At 40.6% G+C, this 24,537-nt stretch overlaps 1 protein-coding gene across 1 annotated transcript; it reads left to right on the top strand.

The window, feature by feature from the left end:
* The first annotated feature begins 10,932 nt into the window (after positions 1 to 10,932).
* On the top strand, positions 10,933 to 19,350 carry LOC133649189 (uncharacterized). The gene is made up of 3 exons (XM_062046024.1): positions 10,933 to 10,992; positions 17,107 to 17,199; positions 18,850 to 19,350. Exons 2-3 carry the CDS (start codon positions 17,146 to 17,148, stop codon positions 19,348 to 19,350), a joined length of 555 nt encoding a protein of 184 aa, XP_061902008.1. The 5' UTR covers positions 10,933 to 10,992; positions 17,107 to 17,145.
* The last annotated feature ends 5,187 nt before the right edge of the window (positions 19,351 to 24,537 follow it).

Here is a 24,537-nt window from a genome sequence, read left to right on the forward strand (position 1 = left end):
GGAATCATGCATTCGCTAATCTTTTGCTCCGTATGAAGACGTAAACAGGCCGTCCTTGAAATCAGTGAAACAGAAGATACCGCCGTCAGCCAGCTTTGATATTTTGATATATATTCAAGATGACATTTGCGAGATGAATTCAGACAGGAACAAGAGAGAGAAATACCATAAAGGTTGTTTCACTCTTCTGAGAGCCTTCATGCAAAGGGAAACCCGGTCTAATGTATGAATAATATTGGAATGTACTGTTATTTCACCGCATGCAACAAAAAGTGAAAGCTAATAATGTTTGCGTTCTTGTTGTTGTTGTTGTTGTTCCGCTTCAGTCCTGGGCATGTCAGTAGTGAGCGATGCTCAAAAATAGTAACGCGAACAAAGAAATGTACTCATTTTTTGCTGCATTTTCTGCATTTCAGAGTTTCAACTAGAACGCTCCGTGAGGTCAGAGTTCCTTGGAAAGTCGGAGAGTTGTCACCTTCCACCCGCTTTCAAAGATGGCTGCTCTGAGTATAAACAATAATAAATGCTCCTGTAAAATTGGTTATTGGAACTTCTGACTATTTTTACCGCACTAAATCATATACATTGTATGGTTGGGTGTACGGTGCATCCAGAAAGTAATCACTTGTTGTCCTCAAAACCCCATAATGACAATGGGAAAAGTATTTCTTGAAATGTTTTGCTTATTTATTAGAAATTTAAAAAAACTGCCATGAAACTCAAAAGTGAGCTCATGGGCATCCTGTTTCGACTGATCGTCCTTGAGATGTTCTTACAGCTTAATTTGAGTCTACATGTGGTGGATTCGGTTGGTTGGACATGATTTGGAAAGACATACACCTGTCTCTATATAAGGTCCCACACCTGACCGTGCATGGCAGAGCACAAACCAAGCAAAAAAATCGAAGAAATTGTCAGGACAGGATTGTCTCAAGCACAAATCGGGGGAAGGGTACAGAAAAAATCTGCTGCCTTGAAGGTCCCAATGAGCACAGACGCCTCTATCATCCGTAAATGGAAGACGTTTGGAACCACCAGGACTCTTTCCAAAGCTGGCCGGCCATCTAAACAGAGCGATCGGGGGAGAAGAGCCCTTGTCAGGGAGGTGACCAGAAACCTGATGGTCACTCTGTCAGAGCTGCAACATTCCTCTGTGGAGAGAGGAGAACCTTTCAGAAGGACAACCATCTCTGCAGCAATCCACCAATTAGGCCTGTATGGTGTGGTAGAGTGGCCAGACGGAAGCCATTCCTTTGTTAAAGTTTGCCAAAATGCACCTGGAATACTCTGGTCTGATGAGACAAAGATTGAACTCTTTGGCGTGAATGCCAGGCATCATGTTTGGCGGAAACCAGGCACCGCTCATCACCAGGCCAATACCATCCCTACATTGAAGCATGATGGTGGCAGCATCATGGTGTGGGGATGTTTTTTAGCGGCAGGAACTGGGAGACTAGTCAGGATAGAGGGGAAATGAATGCAGCAATGTACAGAGACATCCTGAATGAAGACCTGGGCGCTCTTGAACTCAGATCGGGGCAAGGGTTATCTCTCAGCAGGACAACGACCCTAAACACACAGCCAAGATTTTAAAAGAATGGCTTTAGGATAACTCTGTAAGTGCCCTTGAGTGGTCCAGCCAGAGCCCAGACTTGAGTCCGCTTGAACATCTCTGGAGAGATCTGCAAATGGTTGTTCACCGATGCTTCCCATCCACCCTGATGGAGGTTGAGAGGGGAAACTGCCCAAAAATAGGTGTGCCAAGCTTGTGGCATCATATTCAAAATGACTTGAGGCTGTAATTGCTGCCAAAGGTGCATCAACAAAGTATTGAGCAAAGGCTGTGAATACTTATGTAGATGTGTTTTCTTAGTATTTTATTTTTATTAAGTTTGCAAAAAAAAAATGTGGAAGTGAATTGCTGTGAATGTATGGTAATGTTACTGTTGTGTAAATTACCTTTTTTGTATAATTATACTACATCGCTAACATTGGCTTTTTTGTGTTTCCTCTTGATCCATCTTATTTGTAGTCTACAGAAGGATCGCAAATTTGTCCAGAAATTGTTAACAGGGGAAGGCGTGGCGCGGTTGGGAGAGTGACCGTGCCAGCAACGTGAGGGTTTCTGGTTCAATCCCCACCTTCTACCAATCTCGTCGCATCCGTTGTGTCCTTGAGCAAGACACTTCACACTTGGTTAGGACCTTGCATGGCAGCTCCCACCATCAGTGTGTGAATGTGTGTGTGAATGGGTGAATGTGGAAACAGTGTCAAAGCGCTTTGAGTACCTTGAAGGTAGAAAAGCGCTATACAAGTATAACCCATTTACCATTTAACAGTATATTCAAACAAGACAAGCACAAAAATAGCTATCGGCCATCTTGACTTCCAGCTTCATAAGTGGAACGCTCATGACTCTGCTCTGACATCTTTCCTTGCTCTGATTTCCAACTTCTGAGGTTCATGGAACAAAGCCTTACATTGTATTCTTTGATCTATGTTGAAAGAAGAGACAAAAGCGAACAAAACTGAGCAACCATCCATCCATCCCTTTTCTACCGCTTGTCCCTCTAAGGGGCGCAGAGGGTGCTGGAGCCTATCCCAGCTGCACTGGGGCGGAAGGCGGGGTACACCCTGGACAAGTCGCCACCTCATTACAGGGCCAACACAGATAGACAGACAACATTCACACTCACATTCACACACCAGGGCCAATTTAGTGTAATTTTTTTGTAATCATAACGTGATTTTACCATGCATTTCATTGACTTTGCGCTAAAAAGTGAAGTTATTAGTCAGCACAGAATTAGGCATTGAATGGTGCTTCATTCGCACAATAATGGCCTCGCTTTAATCGCCAACTAGGTATATTTTGGTTGTAGATGTAAGAGTTAATTGGTTGAGACTAGAGATGTCCGATAATATCGGACTGCTGATATTATCGGCCGATAAATGCTTTAAAATGTAATATCGGAAATTATCGGTATCGGTTTCAAAATTATCGGTATCGATTTCAAAAAGTAATATTTTTGACTTTTTAAAACGCCGCTGTGTACACGGACGTAGGGAGAAGTACAGAGCGCCAATAAGCCTTAAAGCCACTGCCTTTGCGTTCCGGCCCAGTCACATAATATCTACGGCGTTTCACACACACAAGTAAATGCAATTAGGCATACTTGGTCAACAGCCATACAGGTCACACTGAGGGTGACCGTATAAATAACTTTAACACTGTTACAAATATGCGCCACACTGTGAACCCACACCAAACAAGAATGACAAACACATTTCGGGAGAACATCCGCACCGTAACACAACATAAACACAACAGAACTAATACCCAGAACCCCTTGCAGCACTAACTCTTCCGGGATACAATATACACCCCCCACTGCCCCCTACCCAAAACCCGCGCCCCCAACCCCGCCCACCTCAACCTCCTCATGCTCTCTCAGGGAGAGCATGTCCCAAATTCCAAGCTGCTGTTTTGAGGCATGTTAAAAAAAATAATGCACTTTGTGACTTCAATAATAAATATGGCAGTGCCATGTTGACATTTTTTTCCATAACTTGAGTTGATTTATTTTGGAAAACCTCGTTACATTGTTTAATGCATCCAGCGGGGCATCACAACAAAATTAGGCATAATAAGGGAATAAGCGGTAGAAAATGGATGGATGGATGGAATGTGCTAAGTCCACGACTGTATATATCAGTATCGGTTGATATCGGAATCGGTAATTAAGAGTTGGACAATATCGGAATATCGGATATCGGCACAAAAGCCATTATCGGACATCTCTAGTTGAGACAAAAAGTCAAAGTTATCAACTAAAGCAGTGGTTCTCAAATGGGGGTACGCGTACCCCTGGGGGTACTTGAAGGTATGCCAAGGGGTACGTGAATTTTTTTTTAAATACTCTAAAAATAGCAACAATTCAAAAATCTTTTAGAAATATATTTATTGAATAATACTTCAACCAAATATGAATGTAAGTTCATAAACTGAATATCAAATCAAGTAGGCTATTCCATTCATTACCATAAACCCAGAGTTTCCCCCATGCCATAATGGTTTGACCCTCACTAAAATGTCTGTCAAAAAGAACTGTGAAAAGAAATGCAACAATGCAATATTCAGTGTTGACAGCTAGAATTTTTGTGGATATCTTCCATAAATATTGATGTTAAAGATTTCTTCTTTTGTAAAGAAATGTTTAGAATTAAGTTCATGAATCCAGATGGATCTCTATTACAATCCCCGAAGAGGGCACTTTAAGTTGATGATTACTTCTATGTGTAGAAATTTTTATTTGTAATTGAATCACGTGTTTATCTTTCAACAAGTTTTTAGTTATTTGTATATCTTTTTTTCCAAATAGTTCAAGAAGGACCACACAAATGAGCGATATTTTGCACTGGTATACAATTTAATAAATCAGAAACTGATGACATAGTGCTGTATTTTACTTCTGTATTTCTTTTTTTCAACCAAAAATGCTTTGCTCTTATTAGGGGGTACTTGAATTTAAAAAATGTTCGCAGGGGGTACATCACTGAAAAAAGGTTGAGAACCACTGGCCTAAAGCACTCAAACTGTATGTTCCACTCAAGTCCTGTGGTTGTGCACAATTCTCTAAAATGCGAATGCTCACGAGGATATGTGATTGCCTTACAATTTTTGTTTGGATTTGTGTTGAAGACTTAAAGAAAAAGAAGACAATACAATGTTCTTTCAAACGCTGTAAGAATAAGAGTAACCCCGGATTTCCACTTAATGCTGTTTTTATTCCAGTCAAGCTAAATATACACAAAGTTTCTATATTTGCCAAACGTTGCAACAAATCCGTTCAATTTAGCTCATATCTGCTTGTGTTGGACAGGAAGTCATGCACAAACACAAAATACTCTGTGTTCAAGTCAGATTGTATTTTACACTTTGAAACGTCCTAATGGGCGGTGACAGACATGAAATCAACTTGTCAAAGGTTTTCAGACGTAATTTCACCTTGTTGACACAAATGGATGAGGACATGCTGAATCTGGAGGTCCAGAATTAAAAAAGGCAGGCAACAAGAAAAGCCCAATGTATTTAATGCCCTTTAATTTATATTTTAACCCTGTAAAATTGTATTTGAGTGCAATAGGAAACATATGTTTAATGTATTGTAAGATTTTCTGTTAAAATTAAGCCAATATTAAAACATTTTGTTGTTCCCTTTATTAAGGAAAATCAGAAGTGTGAGCACTAGAACTGGATGTAGTATGGACAAATGGGGTCAATTATTTTCAATGTGTTTTTATTTTTGTACTTGTCTTAATCCTTTTGTATTTTACACTTTTCTCATCTTTTTTTTAAAAAGCCTAACCAGGGACAAGGGTTGAAAATTAGCCTGTGGCTACAAGTCTTATGTACTTTGACATGGGTTACCTATGGGTAGCAAAGTTTAATTGTACTGTCCCTGTCAAATAAATACATGAAGGAATTTGGAAAAGTATCGAAAAATAATTTGATAACGATACCGGTGTATCGGGACAACCTTCGTCTTGTGCCTGCTGGGTTAGAAGACGCTTTAAAAAAATAAAAATACTCTAGGAGTTAATCAAAACTAACAAATCGAACAATAGATGCGCTTACGTCCTGAAGTCCTGTGGTTGCGACGTGGCTCGAATAGCAGCGCGGCCATGCCAGCAATATAAGGGTTCCTGGTTCAAATCTGTCTTCCGCCATCCTAGTCACAGCCGGTGTGTCCTTTGATTGATTGATTGAAACTTTTATTAGTAGATTGCACAATGAAGTACAAATTCCGTACAAGTGACCACTAAATGGTAACACCCGAATAAGTTTTTCAACTTGTTTAAGTCGGGGTCCACTTAAATTGATTCATGATACAGATATATATTATTTTCATAATACAGTCATCACACAAGATAATCATCAGAGTATATACAATGAATTATTTACATTATTTACAATCCGGGGTGTGGGATATGGGGGGGGTTAAGATTGGTTGGTATCAACACTTCAGTCATCAACAATTGTATCATCAGAGAAATGGACATTGAAACAGTGTAGGACTGACTTGGTAGGATATGTACAGCAGGTAGTGGACACAGAGAGAGAGATCAGAAAGTATAAGAAAAAATGTCTACATTTGATTATTTACAATCCGAAGAGGTATGATGTGGAAGGGAGGGTGTTAGTTTAGGGTTGAAGTTGCCTGGAGGTGTTGTTTTAGTGCGGTTTTGAAGGAGGATAGAGATGCCCTTTCTTTTACACCTGTTGGGAGTGCATTCCACATTGATGTGGCATAGAAAGAGAATGAGTTAAGACCTTTGTTAGATCGGAATCTGGGTTTAACGTGGTTAGTGGAGCTCCCCCTGGTGTTGTGGTTATGCCGGTCATTTACGTTAAGGAAGTAGTTTGACATGTACTTCAGTATCAGGGAGGTGTAGCGGATTTTATAGACTAGGCTCAGTGCAAGTTGTTTACTCTGTCCTCCACCCTGAGCCAGCCCACTTTGGAGAAGTGGGTTTGAGTGAGGTGTGATCTGGGGTGGAGGTCTAAAAGTAACCTGACTAGCTAGTTCTGGGATGTCTGAAGTCTAGATTTGAGGGTTTTGGAGGTGCTAGGGTACCAGGAGGTGTAAGCGTAATCGAAAAAGGGTTGAAAGAGAGTTCCCGCCAGAATCTTCATGGTTCTTTTGTTGACCAGAGAGAAGATTCTATAGAGAAATCTAGTTTGTTGGTTGACCTTTTTGATTACCTTGGTTGCCATTTTATCACAGGAAAGGGCAAGACTACTTTACCCACCTTGCTCCTGATGGGTCGTGGTTAGTGCCTCGCATGGCAGCTTCCGCCATCAGTGTGTGTGAAGTAATGTAAAGTGCTTTGAGTACCACGCTGTATAAAATTACAGAGCATTTACCAAAGAAGTGTTTACTTGGCTTGAGTTTTTGTCACGGATCACACAAAAAAATGTCAATAAATGTTGCACTTGAAATTCAGGTGACAAGTCAGTCCGCACAAACCAGGCTTTAATGATGGTGACTCGCCAAAAAGGAGGTCTATCTTAATCCTGGTCCACTCCACTGGCCTGACAGTTTAATGTGTGTGCCCCACCACTTTTAAATCGTCAGCCACACTTCTTAATGAGTATTAAAAAAAATGTCCCTGGGCGCCAGCTTAGTTTGATGAATGGGAAGGCTCTAGCATCGCCCCCATGTTCCCTCTCCATGGCTTTAACCCTTCTTTAAAAAGTCACCAGAAAAGGTTACAGCAAATGTCGCTATGATTTCCTAACCTCTCAGACTAACCCCCTGCAAAATGTCACAGCATGACCACCCAACCCCCCCCCCCACGCTTGATCAAAAAATGTTTTTACATTTGCAAACGCCACTTAATATTATACTTGAAATGCTTGAATAATGTCTCGTCGGAGAAAACACTTCGACATAAAGGAGGAAAATCCTTAATGTTTGCCTCTCGCTGCAGAAGTTCTATTAGGGATGCCATCCACACCAAATAAAAACCTACAGTAGGAGTGGAATAAAAATAAAAAATAAAAAGTGTTTTGACAGCCAGTGCTAGCTGAGAATATAAGCTTGCAGCGTGTGTTTGCGTATTCACAAGCGCTCCCATGCAGCTCCATGCTGCAAACAACATGCGTGAGGAAGGCCCCGACTATAAAACATGCCTCTGTCTTACTGATCCTGCGGGCTGAATTGATGTGCTCGGGGGCTACAAGAGCACCCAGAATAATTTACTGCAACAGCGCAAAGCAATTTACGTGCAACCTGTTCAGATTGTGGAGAGAAAAAAAACAAAAAAACAATAGCAAGCCTGGTAATTACTAAAAAAAATGGGTGAAAATAAAAGCCCTACTGTAGACTCTAAACCATCTAATCATGCATGGGCTTCTTTTGTGTTGTTTATAATTTTAACCCTCAAGGGGAGTATAGGAAAAAAAAAGCAGGTGTAAAATGAACCGGAGCATTGCTTGTCAATTAGTGGTAACAGCTGTTTTTTCATGTCGTTATGGATTTTAAAAGGCACACATCCTGCAGAGTTAATGAGTGAACATAAGATCAATAATGGTGCAAACATCTGCTGGAGCATCACACTCTCTTATACCTGACTTCAAACACTATTTTGTCATCAATTCTCCATCATACAGAGTGGATATTAGTTTTAAGGAGTAGTTTAGTGCCGTACTTTACATATCTGACTTGGGAAGGATGTTTGCTTTGTAATGCTAAGGTTTGCCAAAATTAAATTTTTGAAAGAAAGCAGAAACTAATCCTCATACTGTACAGTAAAAGGTTGTGAGTTCAAACCCCGAGTCATACCAAAGACTATAAAAATGGGACCCATTACTTCCCTGCTTGGCACTCAGCATCAAGGGTTGGAATTGGGGGTTAAATCACCAAAATCATTCCCGAGCGCAGCCACCGCTGCTGCTCACTGCTCCCCTCACCTCCCAGGGGTGGAACGAGGGGATGGGTCAAATGCAGAGGGTAATTTCACCACACCTAGTGTTATGCCCCACAATGTTATTTTCTAAAACACCTAGTGGTCATCAGTTTTGCAGTTTGTGTTCTATTTTGACCTTCCTGTCTTGCCGTAGTCAGCTTAGTGAGGGTGTGTTTCAGAGAGCAGTAGAGAACAGTTGAGAGCAGATGTCAAACAAACAGGATGTACTGCAGCCTTTAAGCTTTCTTTTCGACTTTGAAGACTTTGAAGGTCTAAACCTGTAAGTTTATGTGAATGTAACATGCATATGTATATTGTGACACATTATTTGTGCATTTTCAGTTTAAGACTGCTTTAGTAAGATATTTGTGCCCATTGCTGAAAGCTAATTACTGGCAGCATTTTGTTGGTTTGGATGCTACGTAAACATGTATGTTGTATATAGACGTATGCTGAATGTAAAATGTTTATGTGTTTTTGTTCACAGTTTTACAAAATATACGATTGATCCTTCACTAAAAAGACCTAAACTACACTACACGCTTGGGACTCTTTTTTTCATCAACGATTATATCATGTTAGCTATCTGCTAAGCTAACCAGCAAAAAGCAAGAGCAGAATACCTAGTGTGTGTGTGACTATCAGTGGTACTTTAACTTTGAACTTAAATGTACATCCTGGTTCTTAATATTGCCTTTTAATTCATCAAAACTAGAAGTATGTTCATTTTAAAGTAAGGATGTTCCAATTGATGTTTAATGCTGCCAATTCCAATATCATTACTCAATGAGTAAGCTCGGCCGATACCGATCACATGTATTAACTGTACATTTTTTGGTGAGTGCTATTGACAGTTTACCAATATCAACGTGATATTTCAACGAGTTCCTTATTCTCTTTAATTACATAGACATCTTTTGACCGACATAAAGTCAATAACAAAACAATAGGAACATTTACTAGTCATTTAAATACTTAAGTTTTTGCCCACAAAGTCCTCCTGTGTTCATGGAATAATCTCAGAGTTTGTAAACATTAACAAAAACAACAAAAAAATTATTATGATAAAACAAAAATATTGATTTGATCACTGTAGTATCAATCATATACTGATACTACCCTTAATATGGACACCACTGTTACGGTTCAAACACCTGCCGCCTCTCACTATGTCGTGCGCGCTGCGCGGCTGCACTCCCTCAACAATCAACACACCTGGAGCTGATGAGATCTTCCCTGACTTCTTAAGCCAGCGTGTCCTGCGTTCCAGTGCCAGACCGTAGCTACTTGTACCGGTACAGTAAGCCTTACACGTCTCCAGCTTCCTTGCCTATGTGCTTCCTCGCTCTTTTGGGTTTCCCCTCCTCTGTGCTCATCGTGTCTTGTCCTATGTCATCATCCAGTAGCCCTTTGTCATTCCCTGATAATTGAGATCAATGATATTATTTTAGGAGACCGGCTCCACACTGTGTATGGAGATACATAATTAGCTGCTTTCCACTTATCAGTTGGAGGGGATCGGCGTTTGCGATAAGCATTAAAAGGCATTGGCCGATTCCTATTGGTGGCTAACCGATCGGCACATCCCTACGATAAAGCAGTTTATTTCAATATGATCAAAAACAAGAAAGAGCTGCAGAGCTGGCGCTGAGCGCCGGGACGGACAAGCTTCACAGTGTCTTGGCTGAATGAGCAGTTATCGGACACCTCGGTCTCCTTGGACGCACCCTCGCTCATCCATGCAGACTGGACACTGGCCGAGGATGGAGTCGGCTCTCTTGGTTGCTTTGTTGGGTCTGCTCCTGTCTCTAGCCATGCTCCCCCCACCCCAGCAGACGATGGCGTGGAACACCGCAGAGGCCACCACAGTATACAGCATATGTTTTTTATTTAAAACATTTTTTTGTTGTTTTACTTTTGTAGCTGTATGTAGAAATGGCTGGTTGCATCAGCTCTGCTCTTTTAATGGTTATTAGATATTTCCCTCTTACACACGTTTATGTGTGCTATGACTATGAGTTTTTTTTCTTTGGCCTCAGTCTGGACCCCCTCTCCAGGGGCCCAGGCTTAGACTGAATATTCCCCCAGCCCCCCGCGTTTTACCCTTTTCTCACCTTTTTTGTAAGGGGCGCCGGAAGTTGGCAGACCTGTCAGCGATCCTGTTCTGTTTCCCTGTAATGTTTGTCTGCTCTTGAATGGGATTGTGTTGAAAATATAAATTTCCCCTCGGGGATTATTAAAATACTGTCATGCCTGGGTGATCATGTTTTGTTTTAGTCATGTTCGGTTTTGTTTTTGGACTTTTTGTGCACTTTTGTTTGTCACCATAGCAACCATTAATTTCACCTGGTTCGCATCGTCATGTCACGCACCTGTTTCACGTTTTGAGTCACGCACCTGCTTTTACTAATCATGTCACTATTATTTAAACCGATTGTTGCCAGGAAGTCTCCCTGGCGACGTCACACTCCTGACACTCTGTTTCATGTCCATCGTTCATGCTGCTCCTTTCGTCCGCAAGTAAGTTATTGTTTATTAAAGCCATAGTTAGCAAGTTTTGTTTTCTGTCCATAGTTTACGCCAAAGTGGTAGTTTTGTTTTTCATAGTCAAGTTTTCTACCTCTGCTGTGAGCGCCTTTTGTTTGTACTATTTTGAGTAAATTAAATCATGTCATTACTTTCACGCCATGTCCGGTCCAATTCATTTGCACCACGGGAGTACAAACCGCACCACAGCCCTAGTCTTGACAAATACTTCTGATTCTGATATGATGATTGGATAAAATTCCTCTTTGAAATTGTCATTAGTTATAAGGGACCTATTGTGACGACTGGGTCGCATCGTGATGCGGGGCTTGTTCTCCCAGGAATGCAGACGGGCTTCAGACACAGTGTGCAGGTAGGAAATGATTTATTTAAGAAATAAATCATACGGGAACAAACAAAAACGTGCTCATAGCACGGAAGGCAAAAACCAAAGGGGCTAGCGTGGGAGCTAGCAAGCAAAAGAGCCTAGCATCGAAGCTAGCAGGAATAAAAAATGTTGTCGTCTGTTGCATAAAGCAAATTAGGAAGCCAGACCGAGTGAGGCCAGGGCATAGACTAAATAGCTCTCTGATTAGTGCCCGGGCAACAGGTGCGCGTCCCGAACACTAACACTAATCTGCCGTCATGGCAACTGAGACACACAAACTCAAAAGGTGCTGAGAACACTAGTGAACCGAAAACGTAAACAGACTATGATCCAGGCAGCGGATCATAACACTTATTATGCGAAACCAGCTTTTTTAAAACTATTGTTCCAGTTTTTGTGTATTTGGGATCTGCATAAATCCTGAATGTTTTAAATTAAACTATGGAGGCATAGCGGAAATATGTATTTAAAAAAATGTTGCCTTCCTTTATACTTCAAACAAGCTGTTGAGAATTTGCAAAACCTGTGACACAGGTGACATCAGTGGATTATCCATATATGGTAGAAATGTACCCAAAGTGCTTTGTGCGAGTCCTCCATTGTAGTCTGAAGCTGTAGTAAATAAGTTCCTTTTGCTCTAACCTCATGTTGTGGGGCAGACTGGCTCGTACATGCACATGCATCCTCCACTGTTGCCATTTCTAATACAAAGTAGCATATAGTTCTAACCAGTGTTGGGTTAGTTACTGAAAACCAGTAACTAGTTACAATTACTAGTTACTTTATTTCAAAAGTAACTCAGTTACTTACACCAAAAAGTAATGCGTTACTGTGAAAAGTAACTATTTAGTTACTTCTTTTTCCCCCCCTTTTTTTAAGGCTCCCATTAAAGGCCTACTGAAACCCACTACTACCGACCACGCAGTCTGATAGTTTATATATCAATGATGAAATCTTAACATTATAACACATGCCAATACGGCCGGGTTAACTTATAAAGTGACATTTTAAATTTGCCGCTAAACTTCCGGTTCGAAACGCCTCTGAGGATGACGTATGCGCGTGACGTAGCCCGGGGAACACGGGTATGCCTTCCACATTGAAGCCAATACGAAAAAGCTCTGTTTTCATTTCATAATTCCACAGTATTCTGGACATCTGTGTTCGTGAATCTGTTGCAATTATGTTCATTGCATTATGGAGAAAGAAGCTGAGCAAGCAAAGAAGAAAGTTGTCAGTGCGAAATGGACGTATTTTTCGAACGTAGTCAGCAACAACAGTACACAGCCGGCGCTTCTTTGTTTACATTCCCGAAAGATGCAGTCAAGATGGAAGAACTCGGATAACAGAGACTCTAACCAGGAGGACTTTTGACTTCGATACACAGACGCCTGTAGAGAACTGGGACAACACAGACTCTTACCAGGATTACTTTGATTTGGATGACAAAGACGCAGACGTGCTACTGTGAGTATGCAGCTTTGGCTTCTAAACATTTGATCGCTTGACCGTATGTGCGCAACTTTTTTTTGCGTATGTACGTAACTTTTTTAAAATATATAAGCTTTATGAACCTTGGGTTAGGTGAACGGTCTTTTGGGCTGAGTGATTGTGTGTGTTGATCAGGTGTTTGAATTGTATTGGCGTGTTCTATGGAGCTAGGAGCTAGCATAGGAGCTAGGAGTTAGCATAACAAAGACGTAGGTGTTTTTATGCAGGATTAATTTGTGTCATATTAAATATAAGCCTGGTTGTGTTGTGGCTAATAGAGTAAATATATGTCTTGTGTTTATTTACTGTTTTAGTCATCCCCAGCTGAATACCAGGTACCGTGAGTATGCAGCCTTGGCTGCTAAACATTTGAGAGCTTGACCGTATGTGCGCGTCACGTACGTAACTTTTTAAAAATATATAAGCTTTATGAACCTTGGGTTAGGTGAACGGTCTTTTGGGCTGAGTGATTGTGTGTGTTGATCAGGTGTTTGAATTGTATTGGCGTGTTCTATGGAGCTAGGAGCTAGCAGAGGAGCTAGGAGCTAGCATAACAAACACGTAGGTGTTTTTATGCAGGATTAATTTGTGGCATATTAAATATAAGCCTGGTTGTGTTGTGGCTAATAGAGTATATATATGTCTTGTGTTTATTTACTGTTGTAGTCATTCCCAGCTGAATATCAGGTCACCCCCGGCTCTCACAGCATCTTCCCTATCTGAATAGCTTCAACTCCCCACTAGTCCTTCACTCGCACTTTACTCATCCACAAATCTTTCATCCTCGCTCAAATTAATGGGGAAATTGTCGCTTTCTCGGTCCGAATCTCTCTCACTTCATGCGGCCATCATTGTGAACAATAGGGAACTTTGCGTATATGTTCAACTGACTACGTCACGCTACTTCCGGTAGGGGCAAGCCTTTTTTTTATCAGATACCAAAAGTTGCAATCTTTATCGTCGTTGTTCTATACTAAATCCTTTCAGCAAAAATATGGCAACATCGCGAAATGATCAAGTATGACACATAGAATAGATCTGCTATCCCCGTTTAAATAAAAAAAATTCATTTCAGTAGGCCTTTAATGCCCTTATAGCCTTCATTTCAGTACTGTTATTGCACTGGAGAATAATACAATCTGTTGATCAACTTGACATGCATTTGCATCACTGAACTCAGAAAGCAATGTGGTCTACATACAACACACAAAGACAAAGATATGTTTCAAAGGGCCAATTTATTTCAGGCCAGAAAAAATTGACAAAACTATTTTAAATAGCTGCAACATAATGGCACTTTAACTTTAACTCTAAGTAGATAGGATCTTTGATCCAAGACACAACTTACATTTAACTAAAATGTTATTTTCTTTGTGCTCGACAAAAGAAAAGTATTGAGAATGTCTCCATGTTAAAAAAAACTCGACTTCTGGCTTTGCCATGATGTCTTGTTAGTTGTCATTAGAGTAGCGTATGTGTGTGTGTGTGTGTGGCCCTTTAAGATATGACAGCATGAGAGGTGAGTGACGTCAGTGAGTGAGTGGGCGAGAGAGGTGAGGGAGCGGCGACAGTGAGTGCGTGTAGGTGCTCTAGCTTGGTGGATGGCTGCGTGCAATAAAGTCACAAAGTTGCAACAAACCGCCGGGCTCGTCATTCACCCTCAGCTGTAAAGACCCTCTTCCGGGTAAAGTGAAGGTTGTTAGACCCGAAGTACGGCTCTGGAGGAACGTCTCCCCTGCGGGGAGGCGTGCTTTCTGTGGGTGGGGGAAAGCACGCCTCTTCTTTTCCACCGCAGCGCTCCAATAAAACACACTCAGATCTTCAGTTTCTAGCCGATACTACATAAAAATAACGTAAAATAACGCAGTAACGCATCATGCAGTAACGGTAACTGAGTTACTGTATATAAAAAAATAACGCGTTAGATTACTAGTTACCACCGAAACTAACGGCGTTACTTAGTAACGCGTTAGTTCCAACACTGGTTCTAACTTATATGTGTCAGTAGACTCCATATGGAAGCGCTAAAAACTAGAAGAAACAGTCGAAGACACTGCCAGAAAGCAGCTGTAAAACAATCTTTAAAACATAATCTATGCAAAATTTTGACCTAAGGACCACCATTACATGTTATGTAGACCACAAGGCAGTGTTTTACATGTAGAAAAATCTTAATAATACCCTTTTGCGTTAAGTTGGTTATTAGAAAAGAAACACACAAAAATAATATGAGATCAAACCTGTAACTTTATCAAATAAGGAAAGTAAAAAAAAATGTAAATTATAAATATTTACAAATACATAAACATTTTAAAAAGTTTTTAAAAAATATCCAAGAAAAATAAACTATCAAGAATTAAGTTGTATTTGCTTGCCAAAAAATGTAAAACTTATAGGTTTGACAAACACAATCATCAGTAGAAACACTTAAAATGTGATTTTGTTCTTTTTCTTCCATTCATCCATGTTCTACCGCTCGTCCCTCTCGGGGTCGCGGAGGGTGCTGGAGTTGTGGCATTAAAACTTTTTTTTGTAACTTGAAGACTTTTTTTTATGGGTTTGATGGCTTTTATTGTATTTTTTTCTTGAAACTGTTAGCTTTAACTCTGGAAGGAGTAACACTCCAGCAGCATCTGGCCAAGTTTATATGGAGTCAAAACAGGTTTAATTCACCTTCAGGGACAAATTAACTACTGTTAGCAGAACTTGTCCTAATCAAATTCTCTGCAACACCACAGGCGGATCCTGTGTCACATGACACAAACAAGGAGGGGAAGAGCAATGTTTCTTGCCAAATTAGTTTAGTCACAACACAGCTATTCAAAACCTACATTCTAATTCATAGAAATTGCCTTTGGGCTTTAATGAGCTCAAACGACCAAATTAAAGCATCGGGTTGCTTCCATCCATCTTCTTCCGCTTATCCGAGGTCGGGTCGCGGGGGCAGCAGCCTAAGCAGAAAAGCCCAGACATCCCTCTCTCCGGCTACTTCGTCCAGCACTTCCTGGGGGATCCTGAGGCATTCCCAGGCTAGCTGGGAAACATAGTCTCTCCACCATGTCCTGGGTCTTCCCCGTGGATGCGCCCTAAACACCTCCCCAGGGGAGTATTTGGGGGGCATTCTCACCAGATGCCCGAACCACCTCATCTGGCTCCTCTCCGTGTGGAGGAGCAGCGGATTTACTCTGAGCTCCTCCCGAATGACAAAGCTTCTCACCCTATCTCTAAGGGAGAGCCCGGCCACCCGGCGAAGGAAACTAAAGCTCAAGACCATAGGTGAGGATAGGGACTTAGATTGACCGGTAAATTGGGAGCTTTCCCATCCGGCGGATGTTCCTGGAACCTAAATAAGACCCCAAAAAAATATTTCTTAATGTGTGTGGCTTGAATCAGCCAAACAGTAAAATGTCTTCTGAGCCCAACATTGACGATGCAAAAAGGAATCTGCTGCAGAACAGTCTGACCCCGAATTTCCACTGGATGCGTAACGGCTGCTGAAAGGCGCCACCACGACTGTAGTTTCCTAATGAAGCTTTAGCTTGACGCTCCTCTACTTTCTCCTGCTCTTGCTTGCTGCGGCAACAACAAACAAAACTCCAGACGCTCCTCTTCATTTTGTATCGTTTACTTGTCAACTTAATCCTTCAAAAACTTAAAACAATAACGATGTGGGAACAAATGAATGGCAAAATAAAGCTAGTTTGTTACAGTAACAAAGAGTTAGAAAAAGTAAGAGTAAGGTCAAAAAACTCCACCATACCTGACTGCCATTACCCATAATGCATTGTGTCCAAACCATATTACCACACAGATCCTTCCGCCATACATGCAATTAAACAGTTACGTAATCTTCACTGTATTAAAGCAGTATAAAATAGCATGTCATCAAATTATTCAGACAAATGTAATAATTACAAATAAAGTGTACTTTATAATTATTCTAAGCATGCAATATATACATTTTCGTATTATTTAAATAAAGTAATTAGTCCCCTTTTGGCTGAATAAACAAAAAGCACCTTCCATAAAATGTAAATGAACTTAAATAGCATTTACGCTCCTACAATGGCGATTCGCCATTCCCCACCGCAGTTCTGATGCGGATTGTTGCGAATGCCCCGTGCAGCGAAGTTGCACAGACTTTTACGAGATCTCCTGAAACCGTGTATGGTCATGTGATAAGGGGAGTTATTAAAGGGAACCCCAAACAGTTTATTCTGTCGTTCCAGAAGAGCAGAAGCATATAAACTTGGTTGTCATGAATTCGCATGGCTGCAGTAGTAGTGACCCCAAGATGCAGGAACCGGGAGAGTAAAGATCAGGTAAGAGTCTTTTAATACTCAAAATAGAGAAGGAAGCAGTCGTGCATGTGAGGTTCTTAACATAGTCAATCCTCGAGCCCAGAGGAACAGGCGAGGCAGGCATATATAGCAGCCTGATTGGCAACTGCAACCAGGTGTGCCGGGCTGCCAATCCCGGGACAGGTGAGGAAAACGAGCGCTCAGAGGAGACATGCAGGAAATGGAAATCAAATAGGAGCGCTGGCCGAAAATAAACACAAAACAAGGAAACACAAACAGAAGTGAAGTGACAGATCGTCACATCGGTCCTGCCATTCGAGACTCTGAGATTTGCCGTCCATCAACACCCACAGGCGGGCGTCTGTGACGGCACTGACTTGACTTGACTGGTGGAAAAGACGGAAGACTTTATTTTTGTATATTTGTAACAAGCACAAAACAGCAGAAACATTGTCCCTGGCGAGCGTTGGACACACACAAACACACAAACACACACACACACACACACGCTAGCGGCGTGGTTGCCGTGTGATCAACATGATGTCATCATATAATTTTAGTCTGTTATGATGCATATAATTTCTTTAAAAAGGCTAAACAAATGTATACACACATTTAAAACAAATCTGTTATTAATTAATCTTAACATACATATTTTTATAATATATTGTCTTGCTCTACTTTTCAGGTGTTGCTGTTAATTGTACAATCAAATGTCTGGATCAAGGGTGTCCAAACTTGTTTTTTTTGTCCTGTCCATCCACTCAGGAAAATGATATTGTTGATATTGATGCCCATATCTGCTGTTTATATTTACTTTACAAAAGAGAAGTGTGGGATGCTTCTCTTGTTGCCTTATTTGTATTTGACTTTATTAAATGGATTTATATTATTGTTTGTCAGCCAGACCGCAGCAGGAGGGGATAGAAAGAAGAAGAAAAAAAGGTAGACAGAGGGGGAAATTGCTGGAACAAGAGTGAGATAAGACAGAGAGACAACAACAACAACAACCACGACAGAACAACATCATCAAATACGATATGTACAAATATGATACAAAAAGTGAGAGCAAAGAAGCAGTTAGTGAAATAGATAATAATAACACAGAAATAACAATGAACATTATTACACTACAAATGGAACAATACAAATACCAATAGAAATAGCACTATTGATAATGAATAATAACAATAATTACCTCTATTATCAACAATACAAATGTTTAAAATGCAACAATACACATATGTAATAATAACTTGAAATACAAAAGAAAGCAGATAAACAATTAACCTTGTAGATTGTTATAGTAACTATAGTTTAAGCTTTCTCAGTGTGCCGTGTTTTACCCAGTTTCCCCTAGGGGAACAACGCTAATATATCTTTGATGAAACGTTATTATACGCATGAGTGTATGTATGCATACTGTATGTACTTGTCTATGTACAGTATGTGTGTATGTATGTTTGTACAGTGAATGTGCGTGTGGATGTATGTACTGTATTTGTGTATGTATGTGGGAACATATGTACCTATGTATGTAGGTAAGTACCAATGTGTGCGCATATGTATGTATTACAGAATGAATATACGTATGTGTGTATATATGTATGTATAATTGTGTGTATGTGAGAACGTATGTGCATTTGTATGTACAATATATTTGTCTCCCAGTGTGTGCGGGAGCCAAAGTACGGCCCCAGCCCCCCAGAGAGCCCAACCCAAAGCAGCAGACGCCATGCCCAGGGTACAAGGGACTACCAGCCCCACGCAGTCAGGCCGGCCAGCACTGCCAGGTCACAGACAGATGCGCCTGGCAAAGGACAAGGCACGGGAGAAGCAGGGAACAGCCATCCAGCGAAAGACCACACCCCACAAGGGCAGAAAGGCAGGACGCCCCGCCCCGAGGGGCCCAGAGACTCCCCGCAGCCGGACGCGAAGACCGCCCCGCCCCTCCAGCAACTGGGACCCCACAAGCCCAACCCATTCCAGGAGAGCACGGCGGGGTCCTCCCACACACCCAAGTCAGCCGCAGCAGAACCACCCAGCACTGGGCCACAGGAACCACCCACTTCTGCAGGGACCCCAACGATGGTAGATGGAACATCCAGTAACTGCCCTGGTGGGTCGTCCCCCTGGAAGAAAAAGAAAAAGAGATCACAGAAGCACTGCTGACGCACAAGGTCACTACCCCAGCAGCTGTGTTGTGCGTCTGCACGGCGACAGATGTGTGTTCATGGAGGGAATACGTGTTGGAATTGGGCCAGCTGTTATAGCATAAGATTAACAATAAAAGTTAAAAAGAGCGTTGGACTTTGTGTGTCTTCTTCTGGAGGCTACAATACATTATATTACTTCAATTTGTTTTCACCTAAAAAAAAAAAAACATCATTTTTAAATTGTTCCGACTTTTATTTTGCCGGTGCAGTGCCACAATCAATTATATTAAAGGGAAATCAGGCGCATCTCATTTACTCTCGCTAACACTTCCCCTTCTTCCCCAGTCTCGGTATGAGCTGTTAATTGACACAGGACCCCAAATAGCTATCCAGGATATGCCTGTAATATGACTTTTTGATTTTGGACCTCCAGAATCAACATGTCTTCATCCATCAATGAGGGGAAATTACCTCTGAAAACCTTTGACAAGTTGACTTCAGGTCGGTCACGGTCATTAAGATGTTTTAAAGTGTAAAATACGATCCGCCTTGAACACAGACTATTTCATTTAGAAAATAAACAGGATGGAAATAATTTATTTTGTGTTTGGGCATGACATCCTGTCCGACACAAGCAGGTTTTAGCTAAATTGATCTGCTGTATTGCGGCGACCGACAAAAATTGTTCTGTGTATATTTCGTATATTTAGCACAGAGATAGTAGAGATAGTTGATAGCAGTGGAAACTGACACATTGATTAAAATGTAAACTGGAAGAGTCCAGCGCCGTTTCGTATCCAGTGGAAATGCGGGGTAACTAGCACCACGTTTGCGCTACACACTTGCGTGTAATTGCCACCCATGTGTTTGTGCAACAAGCTCAACCATAAAACGAGCGCGAGTTTGCTTTAGAGAGAAAAAAATAAGCATGATCTGGCGGTAATGGAACATGAAGCCAAGCAGAAAATTGCAAAAAAAGGAAATGACTCAGAGGACGGGCGACCATAGAGGAGGTTAATGCCCTGCATCATTATCATCATCACACTTTTATTCTGATATGCACACTTGAATCGGGGTGTGTTTGTGTGATCCGTACATGAAAACTTTGACCAAAATTTTGCATTTTTCATACACCGTTTTTGTTATTGCACGGACAAACATGGACAAACTAGTTTGTTTGTCCACTTGTCATTCCAAGGAATTAACTGCCCTTGGGTGTTATTTTAAGTTGAGTACAACTGCAAAATAATCCACCAGGGGGCCAAAGAAAGTTGTGAGTGTCATCGCCTTGATAAGGAACTGAGATGTGAGCACACTTTGAAATAAAAAAGAGGAACATTTCTATCAGCATGATGGGCTGCCATGCAAACCCTCAAAGAAAATTTTGAAAATCAAGACTATATACCGCATTTCTACACAATATTTTACCTATTTGTTCTCATCTACTAACCCTTTTTGGCTGTCTTTTAATGTACCACAGAAATGTTAGTTTTTTTAAAGTCTATTACATGCATGCAAAGAACTCAGAAAACATTTCCCATCTGGCAACCCTATCCTGTAGTTACGTCCCCTTGGGTAATACACTTCCAGTGTTCTGACGTACCTCTGTTTACAATCTGTCACGTCAAAAATATACCTTGTCGCTGGCTACTCAAAAATACTCTTGAACTACAACTGGTTTGGAACTAACAGTGTTCGACTTGTGATCATGTAAATATGATCAGCAAAGTGGAAAGCCGTCAACGTTGTGGCTCGGAGAGTAAACTAGCTAGCTAGCTTGTTAGCTAACTAGCTAGCTTCTTTCGGTGCTCCTGGTCGTCTCCTCGTCCTGCAACTGAGTGTTGCGTTTTGGGGAGACGAACAGTTCTAAACTTTGTGTGGACCGTATTTTTATTGATATTTTTTTGACACAAAAATTAATGTTTAAAAACACGTTTTCGCGGAAATGTTACATGCCTGAAAGAAGGTAAAAAACATTAGTAAATTCAAGAAAGAACGAGTAGAGAAAGCTTGGCTCTTCCCTCATTTCGTCCTTCCTCCGGTCATCGCCATCTTCACCAACGAAAGTCTTCCATATGTCACGAACTGGTCGCGTTTTTAAGGATGCACAGGACAAGCAGGAGGCAAAGTAAAGTAAGAATTTTGAATCCTTAAGAAAGGCAAACATACTGAAAAAAGAGCATGTGACACTAACGACAAGCTCAGCTTTAGCAGCAAAATAACAAAAGTACCAGCGTCATCATACAGCGAGAAGGCAAACTAAACAGAGTCAAACCAGGAACGCAACTTGTCGCGTGTGGCGAACAACGATCCAGCAAGGAAGGCTGAGTAACCAAAGAATATTAAGGGGAGTAATTACCTAAGGAGACAGGTGGGAACACTAATCACTAAACAGAAACTGGAGTGTCTAATCAGTGCACCTAACAAGGAAAGTAAACAGAGGAAGGAGAAATGAGGACAAAACAAAACACCAAACTAACTAATAACCAAAACACAAAACAAAACATGACATAATAAAAGGTAAAAGTTATGGTAAATGTTAATGTATCCATTTCATGCGTCATTTATGTGTATGTCATATTGTTTACAGTATGTACAACTATAATTATTCCCTATAAATTGCATATTGTTCATGTTTTTGAAACATATTAATTGGTTTCACGTATTTTTTTATTGGAACAATTGCTTTTTTTTTGCTCAAGTCAGTCTTCACTGGACCTTTTGGACGGACTATGTTGAACACAAATCGAGGTATTAGGTACCAGTGTACGTGCGGCGCATGCTGATTCCTGGTCAGTGATCAGGCCAATGCACACGTCCGTGCAAAGATGACTGAGGAGACTGCGACTGTTTTGCTGGCTGGCAATTTTGGATGGAACTGTAAGCAAGTTTTGCGCAAATAAATGACATGCATTTGAGTAGTGGTGTGCCGTCAGGGCACCCTAACCCTAACCCTTCTCTGCTGGCCTAACATAACCAGAAACCATGATCATAATTAAAGATAAAAGTATTTTTTGATTTACTTTCCCTAAATATCTAAAAGTATTCATATTCTCTTCATGTCATATTATGCTCCTTCCAGTGCTGTTGTTTTAAGTTTTAGTTTGTATCCAATCAGAATTCAGCTAGCTTATGTTGCCATGCTCTACCAAATCTGCCCGGGGCCTTCAGAATCAACAATGCGGGCGTCTTTGCACTGTTTGTGAACGTGGATATTGAGGTGATAGACAGTTGCGATAGCCAATCAGATCACAAGTTGTTTTCATTAAGGCCTTCTAGCTGGCCTAACGCTGTGATTGGATACTCACTTGGGACTCCCAAGTGAGTATCCAATCACAAGTTGCGAAAACAGGAAGTTGCACCGGAACCATACAAGCCATAGAAAACCACAGAAAACTCACCGGTACAATAACCACAAAGATAAAGTGTTTGTCTTACACCTAGTAATCCGCTGTGGACAGACGAAGCCAAGCAATGCAGGTTTAGCGAGTGGTGTGCCCTCCCGCAAAGGAATGGCAGAAAAATGGTTTCCCCTCCACTTTTACATGAATCAACAGACTACTACGACGGTACGACTGGCTTATACAGCATCGGATGGGTACTACAAATTGTGAGTTCAAATATTTAATTTCTTTATTTTTTCATGTTTTATTTGTTTTATACAATTACTTTAATTTTGACTGTACCACTTAAGATATATTTTAATTGCTGAAGCGGGTTTATTGAATGGTAAATGCGCCGAAAAATAGACCCTTTTGTGCAGTGTTGAGGGTGCTCAATGCGCAGTAGTGTGCAAGTGTGTTTCTGTATAGTATCTCCAGCCGTGTCCATGTGGTGACATCCATTATGGTATTTTGAGAGGTGAAGTCGGACTAAGTAGGACATCACTGAAGGCTTAGGTGAGAAACGCACGGCCCGCCACTGAATTTGAGTAAAGCAATTAAAACAATTTAATGTAAAACATTATAAAAATTACAATTCTAATATTGTTTTAAGTTAATTTAAATTTGGCAAGTAATTTATTGCAATTAATCTTGATTAATCAAAACTTCAGAGTGCGACTAATCAGACTGACAGCCCTAAATAGTAAACAACAGGGAGTATTGTACTAGTACCAAATCAGTACTTGCATTTTTTTATTAAATCAAAAATTATTATTATTATTATTTTAATGGAATTTTGTAACATTCAAGTAAACAAAATACTTAAATTGTATAAATTAAATGATAACTGATAATAGGAGTACATTATTAAAAAATAAGAAATAAAATCCACAACAAACTGTTATAATTATTAAAGAAATATATTCCACAGTATGTTCTAGAGCAGGGGTTTTTAAACTTTCTGACCTCGGGGCCCAACTTTTACACTACAGAGGGGCCTAGGGTCCACTCAAATATTTACACTGAATCAGTAATCTTACTCTTGATTTTAATGGTATTCAAAGATTATCTCAAACCTACTTAGAGTTTAACAAGATAAACCTTGTCAAATTATATAAAAGTGCATGTTAATCGAAAATATTATAATCATGGCTTGGATCAGACTGATTAGAAAAATAAATATTAATCAAATATACTGCAAAAGAAGGGACTCGAAAAAACTGATGAAAAATAAATGTACAGTACATACAATTACGAAGTGCTAAAATGAATTAATTCTAACTAAATGAATACTAAACAATAATTATATATTTGTTTCAATCAACTGTCACTGAAATTAAAGTGCAAATGAAAATACAGCTTCACCACTTTAGTGATAATCTTTGCACTTAAGAAACTTCTCTATGACTTCAGCTCCACACTTTGTTTAAGATTGTCATTACTGCCACAAGTGGTGGAAAAGTGTATTGCAACAGAGTACCACTCCGTATGGACCACAGCTGAGAAACAGATATTTTTGGCAGCCCTCTAGGGGGCCGGACGAGGAATAGTTAAAAAGGCTTCACTACACATCGTAGGAGGATGCAATAGCTAGCCGCTAACAGCAAGACAGTGCTGGATTTTATAGAAAAAAACTGACCAGCAACACATGTATTTTTTAACCCCTAATACGAAATGTTTTGAACTCCTAACTCTGAAGCCTTGGGCAGTCCCTGCAGACGCTGTCTTTCGTAAAGGAGCCATATGTAAGAATCTGGCCAGAAATAGTACTGTAATCACGGTCAAAATTCTGTATTCCCCTCCTCATCTCCCTGACTGAG

This window comes from Entelurus aequoreus, linkage group LG04, assembly GCF_033978785.1.
Source record: "Entelurus aequoreus isolate RoL-2023_Sb linkage group LG04, RoL_Eaeq_v1.1, whole genome shotgun sequence".
In the NCBI taxonomy this organism is placed as follows: Eukaryota; Metazoa; Chordata; class Actinopteri; order Syngnathiformes; family Syngnathidae; genus Entelurus; species Entelurus aequoreus.

What these genes read in the sequence shown, in the direction of transcription:
- LOC133649189 (XM_062046024.1), top strand. Translation starts at nt 17,146, where the DNA reads ATGGCTGCAGTAGTAGTGACCCCAAGATGCAGGAACCGGGAGAGTAAA. An exon ending in ACCGGGAGAGTAAAGATCAG is followed by an intron (nt 17,200 to 18,849) that starts GTAAGAGTCTTT and finishes TTTGTCTCCCAG; the next exon opens with TGTGTGCGGGAGCCAAAGTA.